Consider the following 13,985-nt stretch of genomic DNA (forward strand, 5'->3'; position numbering starts at 1 on the left):
GCAAAGGCGGCAGGCCCTTGCTCTGCGCTCCCAGCCTGGCTTGTTCTGCAGAGGGTGTTTCCAGCTCAGTGCTGGAGATCCGGGGCTGGGCTTCGACAGGGGGCACCACCGCAGCCCAGGGGCCTTCTGACCTGGCGGGTCTGGTTCAGGCTGTCTCGGCACCTGCTGTAGCTCCAGGGCCAAGGGGGTGAAAGCTAGTAACCAGAGCTGATCTGCATCCCCCTGCATTGAGCAGGATCCTGCTCCCCGCCGCAGCTCACTTGATTTATACCCGTAAAAAAGCCCCCCGGTGTCTGCCGTGTCAGCCAGACCCACTGTGGGCGTGATCGCGGGCCTGCAGGGGGAATGGATACCAGCCAGGAGGGGTGCAGCCACTGGCACTGGTACAAACTGCCCCTTGCCTGCGGGTGAGTCTGCAGGCATCAGCGAGGGATCGACAGGGCTGCTTGATCTCACCCTGTCCTCGCCGTGTGACGCTCCCAGGGAATGGACGCTCTGAGAGTCGCCCAGTGGGAACGGATCGCAGGAGCTTGGGGACCATGTGGGAGACCTAGGCAGAATGCTCATCATCATGGGGCTGGGGGCTGGAAATGGACCCCAATAGCTTCCCGGTGGCAGACCGGCACTGCCGGATCCCAGCCGGACGAAGTGAGAATGAAACTGTCGGGGGGAAATGCAGGGGACTTTTCTGCACCCTGGAGTCGGTTCCGATTTGAGCTTGGGGTCGGTTCTGAGTCTGAGATGGTTTGGCCAGAACATGTGTCTCTGTCTCTTTCTCTCGGCTGTGCCCATCACAGGGGTATCTCGCTCCCCCCAGGCGTACACCTCCCTCTGATCCCCTCTCCTCTTTGTCTCTCTCCTGCAGGTTCCCAGGACAATGGGAATGTGATTCGCATCAACAAGGTCCAGCACCAGCCACTACGTGTGGGGCTGGCTGAGCCAGTGGCCCTGCCCTGCCTCTTCTTGCTCCAGCCTTCGGCCTCGCTGGGGCCCAACGAGCCACCGGACCCGCCTCGCATCAAATGGAGCAAGGTGCAGGCGGCATCCGGGCAGAAGGAGGACGTGCCAGTCCTGGTGGCCAAGGATAACGTGGTGAAGGTGGTGAAAGCCTACGAGGGGAGGGTGTCCCTGCCTGGCTACCCCAGCAACCGCTACAACGCCACCCTGGTGATCGGCGCGGCGCGGGCCAGCGACGCCGGGCTGTACCGCTGCGAGGTAGTGGCCGGCGTCGACGACGAGCAGGACCTGCTGCCCCTGGAAGTCACGGGTGAGTTGGGGGCATGGCAACGTGGGGGGGGGGGGGCACGCCGGCAGGATGGGGGTCATGAGCCATGCAGGCCGAGCACCAGAGTGGACACTTCCTCTGCCACCTGCTGCTCCGCATCCCTCACCCCCACCTCCACCTCCGCAGTGATGCCCAAGCCAAGCGGGTGATTAGTTTCCCATTGGATGTCTACGGGAGAGCCACTGCGGGAGTGTCGGCTACTCCAGGCTGGCCAGAGCCCAGCCACCGCCGTGCGCTGCCAGTCCCAGGAGCTGGAGGTGAACTCAGCCCTGGGGGCAGCTGGGATCAGTGCAGCTGCTGCGGCACGGTATAATAGCAGGGTAGGCAGTGGCACTGGTATCTCTCAGGGCAGCCCTGGCTCTGGGGCCGCTGGCTCTGGGTCTCTCTCCTTTGTCTGGCTGTGTGTATACGTGTGTGTGTCCTGTGCACTGAGCAGGGGTGCACCGTCTCTTCACCCCGGTACGCTGGAGTCCCAGTAACATGCAGTGTAGTCACTTGGGCGCCCCCGGAAGCAGCTTCCCGCTGATGCTAATGGCTGGTGCTCAGGCTGCACGTCCAGCTGGTGTCCAAAGGGGAACTGATGGAATCTTTCCACCCTGACAGCACATGGCCAGCGACTCCTTCTCTATCCGCGCATAGCCCCGCTCGGGCGCTGTCAACGCTCCGCGAGCAAACGCTGCCGGCTGCTTCTCAGCGTCCTCCTGAGGCTTCCCCCGGAGCTCTAGCGGCTCCGCGGGGCTGTAGTACTTGCAGACTGGGGCCTTGCTCATGATTTGCTTTGCTCTTTCAGAGGGGTCTGCTGCTGGCTCCGGGAGGGGAGTGGGGTCTAGTGGGTTAGAGCAGAGGGGGCTGGGAGCCAGGACTCCTGGGATCTGTTACTGGCTCTGAGAGGGGAGTGGGGTCTAGTGGGTTAGAGCAAGGGGAGGACTGGGAACCAGGACTCCTGGGTTCTATTCCCAGTGCTGCCAGGTGAGTGTGATCGGGGAGGCTGAGAATACAGACAGCTGCCTTATGTCCCCAGCTCTGTCACTGTGTCACTTTGGGCAAACACCTTCTCTGTGGATAAACAGAAAACAGCAGGCTCCAGGGCTCTCAATCCCGCCCCTTTCACCAGCGTGGAACTTACTTTGTCCCTAAGACAAACTGTCTCTGGGCTGATTGGAGCGGGGGCTCCTTCCTCCCTGCGCAGCCCCCATCGGCATTGTCCCCTGTTCACGCCCCGCATGTCCCCTTCTCCCCAGGCGTGGTGTTCCACTACCGAGCCGCCAGCAACCGCTACGCGCTGACCTTCCCCGAGGCCCAGCGCACCTGCCAGGAAAACTCCGCCGTCATCGCCTCCCCGAGTCACCTGCAGGCTGCCTTCGAAGACGGCTACGACAACTGCGATGCTGGTTGGCTGGCCGACCAGACCGTCCGGTAAACGGGGGAGCCCCCGGATCCTGGGCGCTGTCAGGATGCGGCTCGGGGAGTAGCCCTATTGGAGAGTGGCCGTTCGGTGATGGGGGTGGGACTATGGGACAGCTTCACAGTGTGACGCGGCTGCTTCGTTTCTACATCTTGCACCTCGCCTGGCAGCACCGGAGCCCTGGGAATCGATGTGATGTTGTATCCCTCCTTTGGAGACCCTAGATCCCTATTTCCCTGTGGGCCCAGGCTCCCGTAACACAGCCCTGACCCAGCAAAGCCGCCATGCCGGTGGCCCAGAGGCACCCAGCTAAGCCGCAGCCACTGAGCCATAGATTCAGATACTAGCGGCCTGCAAAATCTACCTAAAGCAGGTTCCCGCGCATGCAAAAAACGTGTGTGCAAAACACCTTTGTGTCTGCAGATCAGGCAAGGGGCTTGGTAACTGGTGCACAGTGGGGCCTTTCCACGCGCAGGCCTGTCCCACGTGCACAGATCTGCTCCCATCTCTGCCACTGACTCGCTGGGTGACCTGGAGTGAGTCATGTCCCTGCTCCATCCGCAAACTGGGGAGAATGACCCTGACCAGCCTGAGCGTGGGGGGTGGAAGGTGGTTAATCCCTGCCAAGCACTTTGCGGCTGTACTTCTGCTGTTAGCAAACAGGGGTCAGTTCTCCTTTGGGTTCAGGACACAGATCCGCACTTACATCTCCCATCTGTACACCTCCAGCTCCCCCCTGCCCCTCTCCATCTCTCCATCCCCCTGGGCCCCCGGCTCTCCTCTATATCAAGAGATTTTTTTCCCCCTCCACCTCTTCTCCGTTATCATTGAAATTGCCATCAGACACCCTCAGCTTCTGACCTGAATCAAAGTGACGGCTGCTTGATTCCAGCGCGGTTCCCCGTGGCGAGTGATTCTCTGCAAGATCAATGTGCCGCCGCCTGAGTGTCATGCAGCCAGATCCGTCACAAATTCGGAGAGCCGGGGCTTGGCATCTCTGCTGTCAAAGGGCCCCCTGCAGAAACACCGGGCCCCTACTCCCACCCCAGCTCCCTGCAGACACCGATGGGGATGCTGTGAATCTGTGACCCCCTCCCCCAATCTCCCCCTTTGCACTCTATGCTTCCTGCTTTAAAGCATAGCAGCACGGAGGCAGCATCTGTTGTGTGGCTGTCCGAGGCTTGTGGGACGGGGAGGACAAGGGCTGATCCAGGCCCGTGACCGCTGCTCTGCACCTGCTCCCCACAGGTACCCCATCACGCTCTCCAGACCTGGCTGCTATGGAGACCGCAGCAGCCTCCCGGGCGTCCGCAGCTACGGGGAGCGGGAAGCCAGCGAAGCCTATGACGTCTACTGCTACGCCAGGGAGCTGCAAGGCAAGCCTGGGGCATGGGCCCCTTCCCGACGACGCTTCCCTAGGCAGCCCCAAAGGGCCCCTCCTGCCGCCTGCTTTCAGGGGCTGGGAAGTGGGGCTGGGACATGGCTGGAAGGGGGCAGTTATTTCCCCCGGCACCTCTGGGCTGGGAGCGTCTCTCTGGCAGGGTCAATGGCAGAGAAGCCAGGAGGATTTCTACCCCAAGAGGTTCAGGGCAGGGAGCGGGCTCCTTGGTGCCAAGCCCTGGCCATCTCCCCTCCACCCGCAGCCTCCCCTGCTGCTCTTTGAGAGTCAATAAAAGGCTCCCTGAGGGCCGGTCCTCAGCCAGCGCCGGGCGGCTCCTGATGGATTGGCGACACACCGCTGGCTGCATGCCGCCCCCAGGGGACGGTGATAAACCGAGGAGCACCGTGCACCTGGCTGTGCCTTATTGCTTAAGCAATGAAGACTTTAAAAATGCATTCCTCTGCTCCGAGCTCCCCGGGCTGACGGATGCTGATTTCACGGCCGTGTCAGCAAATGGAGCAAAGGAGAATTTATTGCCTCTTTGCACCTGAAGCCTTTCTGGTGACCTTGAGCGGTGGGGTGGCTCAGGGATGCTACAGCTGCACCCCCTCTCCCCCTGGGATTTGTGCTGTGGCAGGCCTTGCAAGCTAAGCAGGAGTAGGCCTGGTCAGTGCTTGGAAGGGAGACCCTAGGGTCTCTCAGCAAGTGGTGAGGATGTTTGCCCTTCGGAGCCAGTTCTGCCCCAGTTCCCCGGTAGGATGACAGCGGGCGCTGTGCTGCTGGAGGGGCTTCCTTTCAGATGAGAGGGGAAGGTGGGGTGCTGAGTGGTAGCAAAGATTGCCAGGCCTAGGCAGGGCCAGCTCACGTATCTTGGCTGGATGCCAGCATGAACCTGCCATCCCTTGGATGCAAGAGGCCCAGATCCTCAACTGGTGTAAGTCAGCATCACTCTAGTAAAGTCAATGGCTCTGTGGCACCACTAGGCTTCAGTTCACATCCCAGCTGTTATACAGCACTGTTAAGATGCGGTTGCATTCCACCCCAGAGGTGGCTGCACTGCTGGGTGACTGGTGAGCTGTATGTATCAATGGGCTTTTCTTCCCCTGGCAGGGAAAGTGTTCTTCGTCTCCACGCCCGGACGGCTGACGTCTCAGGGAGCCAGGAAGCACTGCCAGAGCTGGGGGGCCTCGCTAGCCACCACGGGCCAGTTGTACTTAGCCTGGAGGGATGGCTTGGACCAGTGCGACCCAGGCTGGCTGGCTGACGGAAGCGTCCGCTACCCAATCAGGACCCCACGTAAAAAATGTGGCGGGGACGAGCCGGGCGTGAGGACCGTGTACCAGTTCCCCAACCGGACGGGCTTCCCGGACCCAGCCTCGAAGTTTGACGCCTACTGCTACAAAGGTAAGTGGGAGTGAGGGCGTCCTTTCCGGGGACCGATCAGACCAGGGATGATGGGCCTGTCCAGTTCCTGATCCAGAATCACCCTCCGTGTCATTAAAACCACCCACCCGCCCCACGACCCTGGTGCCTGCCTGTCCCTGCATCACCACTTCCCCATGACCCTGGTGCACACCTGTCCCTGCGTCACCTACCCACCCCGCAGCCCTGGTGCCCGTCTAATCCCTGCGTCACCCACCCGCCCCATGACCCTGGTGCCCTCCTATCCCTGCACCACCTCCTCCACATGACCCTGAATCCCTTTACACACTTCCCATGGCTCGGTTCCCCACCTGTTCCACGGCCCTGCTCTGCGTGTGGTGACCCCTCTGTTAACGACTCCGGCGCTGGCTCGGAGATCCCTCCATTACTCCCTGGGGATGGTGCAAGTCGCTTGGTCAGCTGCCTCTCACACTGTCCATTAGTGACTCAAACAGGAAACGGGCTCGTTCTGGCGTTCCTGTGTCCCCCACCCCTCACGCTCACTCATCTCCCCAAGGCTCCTGCAACCCCATAGGGGCCGGAGCCAAACGAGACTTCCAGGCCCCCGGATTTCACCTGGCTCTGGATCCAGGCCTGGTTCGCACTCGCAGGGGGGCTTCCTGCCCTTGCTGGGTGAATCCCACTGAGTCCCTGTTAGCACACGCCCGGTTCTCGTCTCTGTCCACTTGGATCAGAGCAGCCTGTGTCAGCTCCTGCTCGTTCATCTCTTTGCAGCGGGTCAGCAGCCATCCCCGTCCCAGAAGAAACCAGACGAGTTGAGTCCTGAGAAAACAAAGAGCAGCCTGGACCGCGGGCAGCCGGAGCAGGATCCGGATGGGTTGGAGCCGGCGGGGCCTGACCCTCTGGGCATTGACAATGTCTTGGTGGAGCACGCTGAGGAGCGGCTGCCTCTGGCGCGAAACGAGCTGATCCCCAAGGAGCGCGAGGACCCCAGCGTGTCCGGGGACTCCAGGGAGATCACCCGCGATCGCTACACCCTGCGGCACAAGCTGCTGGGGCCAGTCCTGACGGAGGACGAGCAGCTGCAGCTGGTGACGGCTAGCCCAGCCGGGAAAGACCCGGAGCCGCCCCAGGTGGGATCCGAGAGGGCAGCCGCCACAGTAGCTCCCGTTCTGGACGGGGCCGGGGTTCTGGCTGAGCCTGTGTCTCCGAAACCCTCTTCAGTCTCCTTTCCGGCTGGGCCAGGGGAAGATCAGTCTCTGAATATGGTCGACCAGGCACCAGCGCATGGGGTGAGCAGCAACCAGGGAGCCCGCGAGCCGCTGGGCTTCACCACAGGCCGCTGGGAGGAGACACCTGGCCCCAGCCAGTTGTCCTCTGAGGAAAGAGACGCCCCAGCCCTGGGGGAGACCACCGATGCCTTCCAGCCAACCTGGCACGCTGGCATCACGTGGGGGCCCCTGTCAGCTGATCTGCAGCCACCTTCCCAAAGCCCTGCCCCAGAGCTCCCCCAGGAAGGAGTCGCTAGCACCGTGGCCCAGGATAGCATGGGGGCATCATCTGCTGCCAACAAGCCCGAGCAGCCGAGCCCCGCTGCTCCGGATGAACCCAGCCATCTGCCCCACGGCCCCGAATCCACCAAGAAGAGCATCTCCTCGGGACTGAACGGCCGCTACTTCCAGCTGCAGCGCGAGGGACAAGCCCAGGGCGTGGACGGGAATGCTTGGGGGGGCCTCACGCCTGCCCCTGGCCTGGCGCAGGAGAGGAAAGGCAGAGTGGACAACGCAGTCGAGATCCTCCCTGCGGCCAAGCCCACCGCCAAGGCCCACGCAGGGGAAAGCGCCTACCCCCTCTCCAACGAAGTGGATGGGCAGGCCGAGGGGCAGGTCGGCTACCGTGAGTATCTCTAATTAACCTCTATCCGAGGCGGGGGGTGAAGTGGAATTATTTGCGGCCGCCGTAGCTTTATAATGCAGGACTGACCATCTGCCCATGTGTTCGCCAGGGCAGCCCCATGATCTGAGCGATTTGTATCTAGACAAAGAGAAGCGTTTCCCACCCAGTCGTGCCAATTTCACCCCATTCTGACCAGTCTAGTCCGCTCATTACACCTGCAATTCCATTGATGTCCACAGGGTTACTCCTGCTCTGCCCTGGTCTGACTTCTTGTTCGCTGTATCATGGGAGCATCTACACTCCCAAGGATCGGGGCCCCGTCGTGCTGGGAGCCTCACAGACCCCAGGCGAGATGGGGGCCCCCGTCGGGCCGGGCGCAGGGCGGGCGCCAACCGAGATGGGGGGCCCCCGTCGTGCCAGGCGCAGGGCGGGTGCCGACCGAGATGGGGGGCCCCCGTCGGGGCGGGCGCCGACCGAGATGGGGGTCCCCGTCGGGCTGGGCGTGGCACAGACAAGACCAGGTCCCTGTGAGGGGCTCAGGGAGGTGGGGGCAGTGAGCCAGAAAGCCCCAACAATACAACACCAGCCGCCCCCCCACTCACTCTGCCCCCTTCCCTCCTAGTCCACAGACTCCCTCTCCCCATGCAAGGGCACCCCTCCCTTCCCCCCACCCCCTCCCATCTGCACTGAATTCACTGTCTGTATAAACAACTCCCTTGCTCTCACTTCCCCCCACCCCCTGCTCCCAGGGACTGTTGGTGATCTGAGCCCGTCCTGCCCCCTTCTCCACCCCATCTCCCACATCCCCCCCCCCACCTGAGGGAGCCCCCCCTGGACAAAGGGCTGTCTCCCCTCCCCCGCCAGGAGAGAGAGCATCATGTGCAGCCCCCCCATCACCTGGCAACTAACGAGGCCTTCAGAGTGGGGGAGCCTCCTCCCCAGATGTTGCCTGAGTGATGAGGAGCCAGTAGCCATGGCAACCTTGCCTAGCCGGGATCTGCTGCTGCTCATCATTAAAGGCCATTATCAAATCCTTGTGATAATGTGGCAGCGCAGAGCGGGGCTGTGTAAATTGAGTGCTCAGCGCTCGTCACAGCCCAAGGAGAGGGGCCGGGGTGATGGGCGTCCAGCCACTCAATAGCACCTCTCCTCAGACCCTTGTGCACCGATGGTGCTTTCTGTCCCAGGATCCCCCCGCATTGTAGACCCACAGCCTGCCCCTGAGAGCTCCTGGCCCACGGCTGAGGAGCAGGGCACAGCCAGGGCACGTGGCCGAAAGCGGTGGTACTTTTTGCATATTGAATTTGCACAAATGATTCTCACACACGCAGGTGCAGTAGCCCCGTCTGACTGTTCGCACGTGCACGTAGCTGATGTACATGCACAAATGCGGTGGCTGTGTCGGCACGTCAGGCACAGCTCCGTCCATGCCACCGCATCCCTGCCTGGTTTGAAAATTTGGCCCTAGGTGAGACCGTGTCAGAGTCCTATAGAGATCCAGCCCTCCCTGCTCTAACCACCAGACAACACTCCCCTTCCAGAGCCAGGAAGAAAACCCAGGAGTCCTGACTCCTATTACTGTGCTCTGACCCACACACCCACCCCTTCCCCTCTGCCAACATGAAACACCTCCGCGTTCTGCACTAGCCCGCCAAGACCCGAGCGTTTACAGTCAGACCGTCCCAGCACTGAGACGGGCCTCGGCAATGAGCGCCACAGTGGTTACCGGCGGTCGTTCCTCCTGCGTGGGTGGGGCTCTCCACTCGGGGCATCGGGTCTTGTACAGCTCCGAGCACATCATCCCTGCTTAACAACTCCTCATCCATAATGACTAGTATGGGACTCGGGGGGGCCGGGAAGGGAAGCCGAATGACCAGGACTCAGCTGGCTGCTGTGTTTCTCCCCTGCTGCCCTAGCGATGAGTAACACCCCCAGCGCATGGCAGATTCTCCCCCCGACCCTGCTGAAATCAGTGCGACCAGGAGCCAGGATGGGCCCAACGGGAGTTCTGCAGTCAAAGCCCTGCACTGCCAGGATTGGGCCCTTCCCTTTGGCCTGCGTGGGTCCTGCTGTTGTCTGATTATTGTATTTAGAAGGGGGGCTCCCGGTGTAGCCGGTTGTGTGATCCATGCCCCCTCGCTGCTCCCTTGCCCATGCCCCAGGGCCTTCTGCTAACCAACATCTCCGGCTTTTTGCAGAGCAAAGGGGATCAACACACCCATGGCCCCCGCAGACGGGGACAGCCCCAGCGCCCCCCTCACCATCCGCTCCCAGCCAGAAAGAACTGCCGGAATGGACCCTCCACCTGACACCGCCGCTCCCCCAGCACAGCCACTGGGCTCCCACTGACCAGCCCCCGGCCAGCGACAGTCCTTGGGCAGAGCATGCGGCCGACACCAGCGGGGTGGGAGAGTCACTGATGGGTACTCGGGGGGCGGCAGAGACAGCAGCCAGCGCAGAGGAGGGAAGACAGGACTGGAGCTCTGACAGCACCCCGACGCCAGCAGCCAGTGGGATGCCTCTGCGCCCGGCCGGCACCCTGACCCCAGGAGACGCTCTCAGTCCCCTGCAGGAGGCTGTTCTCGACCCGCCACTCCCCAGCTCCAGCGTCCGAGGCGACTACCCCCAGGCGGGGGGCTTGGGGCTGCCACCCCCTGGGGAGGATGCGGAGGATTCCTCTGGGGAGGTCACCTCCAGTGAGGAGGGTGCCACCCCCATCCTGCCGCTACCTGCCCTCCCCAGGGCCCGCCTGCATGCACTTCTCCCCCCCCACGCTGAGGATCCGGGGGCGCCCCCCTCCGCCCATCCCCACCCCGGGGGCAGCGAAGGCAGCGGCGCTGCGGAATACAGCTTCCCGGAGAGGAAGGGCAAAGCCGTGAGCTTTACGGAGAGGTTCATTTCCTTGGCTGGCCGCGCTGGTAGCCCTGCAGCCAGCACCGAGAGCTCTGGCTCCAAGGATCCCAGAGAGCGAGGTGGCATGGACGCCCACAGGGCTCTGGGCCTGGAGTCTCTGGATGAACCCCCGGGCACGGAGGAAACGCTGCCTGGCCCAGCCCGGGAGCTGAGAGACGAGCGTGCAGAGGATGAGCAGGCTGAGCTGCAAGGCGAAGGCACAGTCACTCATCCCGCTGAGGAGATTCCATCCCCAGAACCCACCCGCTCTGACCCTCGGGTGGCACCAGCCAGGGACAGCGAGCCGGCCAGCCGCCAACCTGCCACGCAGCCCAGCCCAGCCTGGGCAATGGCAGCCAGCCAGCCACGGCCGCAGGCGCTGGAGGGGGAGGGCGAGGACGTGTACTTGGCTGCAGCGCTGTCTGGAGACGGGTCAGCGGAGCAGTCTGTGGGTCCCCCTACACTCCCTTTTGGCACCACCCAGACCATGGCTCTGGGCCCCTACAAGCCGGCAGGGACCAACTGGCCGGTGACCAGGAGGGGGCAGATGGCGGCAGCAGCCATCAGCCTCCTACAGCCATCGCTGGCAATCACGGAGCCTGCCCACTCCCCCGCACCGGGTCCCACACTCCCCGGCGCAGTTGCTAACCGAGCCCCTGCAGCAGGACCAGCCCAGGCTGCTGTCGCAATGACCAGGCTGCCAGGAGCCACCGGCGCCACGGGGCTGGAGAGCTCACCCTCCGCACCGGCTGCTGCAAGCCACACAGAGCCCAACGCGGAGGATGTCTCAGGGGAAGCCAAGAGGGAGGAGCCCCCGACGCTGTGGGGCTCTGCAGCTGGGCCGCCCCCGCTGGAACAACGGCCGAGGGTGAGCGCCGGCCCTCAGGACCCCCTGCCCAGCTTGCCCACTGATTTGTCCCCGCTGGTTGCCGGGTCCCGGGAGGAAGGCGTCCTGGAGCCCGCCGTGCACACCAGCCAGGCCTTCGAGGTACCCGAGGCGGAGCTGGACAGATTCATTCTCCAGCCCGTGATTGACATAGCCCAAGAGGGCATCCTGGCTGAGGCCCCGGGGCTTTCGCTGGCGGACAGCGGGAGCGGAGAGGAGCAAGCGCTGCCCTTTGTGGGGGAGAAGGAGAGCCCGGCCTGGAGCGGGGAGAGCAAGGCCAGCACACTGGGTAAGTGGTGGCCCACAGAGCCGGGAACGGGGCCCATGCTGGGAGCTCAGGGGTGGTGGCACCTGCTGGAGCCAGGCAGAGCATGAGCAAGAGCTGGGCTCCCCACTCCCAACCCATAGCCCCCTCCTCCTATCCCAGACCTGGGCTCCCCCTGGAGTTCTGCTGAAGCCCCTCAATCCCGACCCACAGCCCCTCTGCTGTCCCAGTCCTGGGCTCCCCCTCCAGCTCTGCCGATGCCCCTGAGTCATGCTGAACTGTGCTACAGTGTGGTGGCTCTGTTGCTTGCCTGCCATTCCTGAAACCCTAGGAGCTTTCCCAGGATTTGAACCCAGGTCTTCACAGCCGGGCTGGCAAAGCCAGTCCCTCGGAAGCCACTCAGTTCCGAGGGAGGAAGCAGTCGGCACATTGCAAGATGCCATTCTGTGTCCGTCCCCCACACACACTTCTCTTCCCCTGTCCACTGCTGCTCCTGATCCCAGGTTTCTGGGTAGCTGCACCCCCACCCCTGCACTTCTCCTCCCTCCATCCCAGGGCCTGACCAAAAGCCTGATGAAGTCATGGGGGACGTCTGGGGATGCAGGACCCAGCCCAGGCAAAGGGCGAGGTCCCCCATCTCTCATGGAACAAGGAACAAAATAATCCGTCTTAGTTTCCTAGCGCTGCTTCCTGTGCAGCCGCCCTCGCGCCCGACGCGGAGGTTCTCCAACCGAGCAGCCCCGCCGATGAAATGCAACTCGGACACAGTCAAGTTGGCAAAAAATAGCCTCAGCTTCTCCTCCGAGCTGGCATGCTGGAGCCTCCGAGGGGGAACCTCAGCAGAGTCCTTGTGCGTAGCTCAGCGAGCAAGTCTGCCCGGCTGCTAAAAACCAGGGGCCTTCAGAGAGAGCGAGAGAACAATAGAGAAAACAGAGTCGATAGAGCCACTAGGCTCTAGGGATGGAGAGAGAGTTACTAGGATTTTAGGCGCTAGATGGGTGGGGAGGGGGATGGATAGATGACCGATAAAGGGGGTGTATTGGGATAGATAGGTTAGGATTTCGGGAGAGAAAGACTAGACTCTAGGAATGGCGGCAGATCGACAGCCCAACGGAGAGACACACTGAGAGATTGATTCAATGTTAAGGCCAGGGTTCAGGGGGCCTTATTTTATTAGCACCAATTTCCTCGGTGCTGAGTTTTATACAGAGCTCTCCTTCCAACCACGACGGGGCTGCAGGCATAGCCTGGATTTCTCGACGTGCTCTGTGCTCTTAGAGCGAGCCGGGAACCCAGGCTTTTAAATATTTAATCTTTGCAGTTGCTAATAATAATAGCTAGAGAGGCAGCTCCGGGCAGGGAATATTTAGCATCCAAAGACTTTTCGTATCTGGGAGAAAGACAACAAATATATTTAAAGTTTGGAGCCACTGAGAGGCGGGAAAGTCAACACGGTTAATATTCAGCAGTCTGAGGTTCCTGCGCTGCTGGGAAAGGAGCGTGCTGGTGAAATGTGTGTCAGCGCTGGGAGCTGGAGCTGCTGCTGGGCCGAGCCCCTGCAAACAGCTCCCTGATGGGCAAATGCGCTGTGGCACCTCACCCCTCCGCCCTGGCACGCCCGGCAGGAACCTGGCACGATCGTATTGTTTCTGGGGCAACACAGACTCTGTCCTGTGGCCGTGCTAATGCTGGGGGGTAGGGGGAGCAGTCAACTTCCCCCAATGGGGAGGTAGGTCAGACAGACTCCTACCTGGAGCGATTCCCCAACCCTCCCCAAATCCCCAGCTGGCGCGCCCCACTGCCCCCGCTCTTGACCTGACCCAGGGGGGTTTCTTTCCCCAGCGCTGACCGTGGGTGGGGGCTGCAGCTTGGTTCTCGCTAGGCCTGGATGAACTGGCCTCTTCGTTACAAGAGCCAGCCAGAAATTTTCCATTGGAAAATGCTGATTCCATGAAATTGAAATGTTTTGCGGGAACGTAACAATTTCATCTAAATTTTCACCGGAAACTTTTCGTTTCCATTTTATCCTTCAGACTTCGATGTCAATATGCTGCACCGTGCTAGCCTGTAATGTCATTAATGAACAGTCCAAACAATACATTCAAAACCAAATAGTTTTGGACTGTTTCATTTCATAAAAAATTCCCAGATGGTGACTTTTTTTGTCACGTTTGGGGGCAAAACCAGATTATGATGTGGTAGAACTTCCCACGGGACAGGAGTTTCCCCATGTCAGGGCTGTGGGTATAACACTCAGTGTCCCTCCTTGCCGGCCTGTGGAGTGAGCCAGGCAGGTCCCATCCCCAAACTGCCCCCTACCACCACACACACCCTGTCCAGACCCACCCTCCTGGCCTCTGTCCCTTGCTCCCCCATCCTAGCAGCTCCCTGGCCAAGCCAGCCCAGACTGCAGAGACATCCCTGCGTGGAAGCTGGCCATGCTGCAGGGTTGCTGGGTGGCTCAGCCAGGGGACAGGTAGCCCTGGCTACGATCCAGTCCCAGACAGGGCCGGCTCTGGCTTTTTTGCCGCCCCAGGCTCTCCCCCCCACCCCGGCGGCCAGAGCGCCGGGGGCAGGGCGGCGAGCCCCGGC

General features: G+C 61.8%; 1 protein-coding gene across 1 annotated transcript in view; it reads left to right on the forward strand.

The window, feature by feature from the left end:
* The first annotated feature begins 590 nt into the window (after positions 1–590).
* Positions 591–13,985, forward strand: part of NCAN (neurocan) — a 34,424-nt gene continuing 21,029 nt past the window's right edge. Inside the window, 7 exon segments of the mRNA XM_026655047.1 lie at positions 591–648; positions 866–1,267; positions 2,527–2,701; positions 3,939–4,066; positions 5,182–5,475; positions 6,229–7,350; positions 9,549–11,417. Of these exon segments, the coding sequence (XP_026510832.1) occupies positions 591–648; positions 866–1,267; positions 2,527–2,701; positions 3,939–4,066; positions 5,182–5,475; positions 6,229–7,350; positions 9,549–11,417 (4,048 nt within the window).

The sequence above is a fragment of the Terrapene carolina genome, unplaced genomic scaffold (assembly GCF_002925995.2).
Source record: "Terrapene carolina triunguis isolate 2854851 unplaced genomic scaffold, T_m_triunguis-2.0 Scaffold194, whole genome shotgun sequence".
In the NCBI taxonomy this organism is placed as follows: Eukaryota; Metazoa; Chordata; order Testudines; family Emydidae; genus Terrapene; species Terrapene triunguis.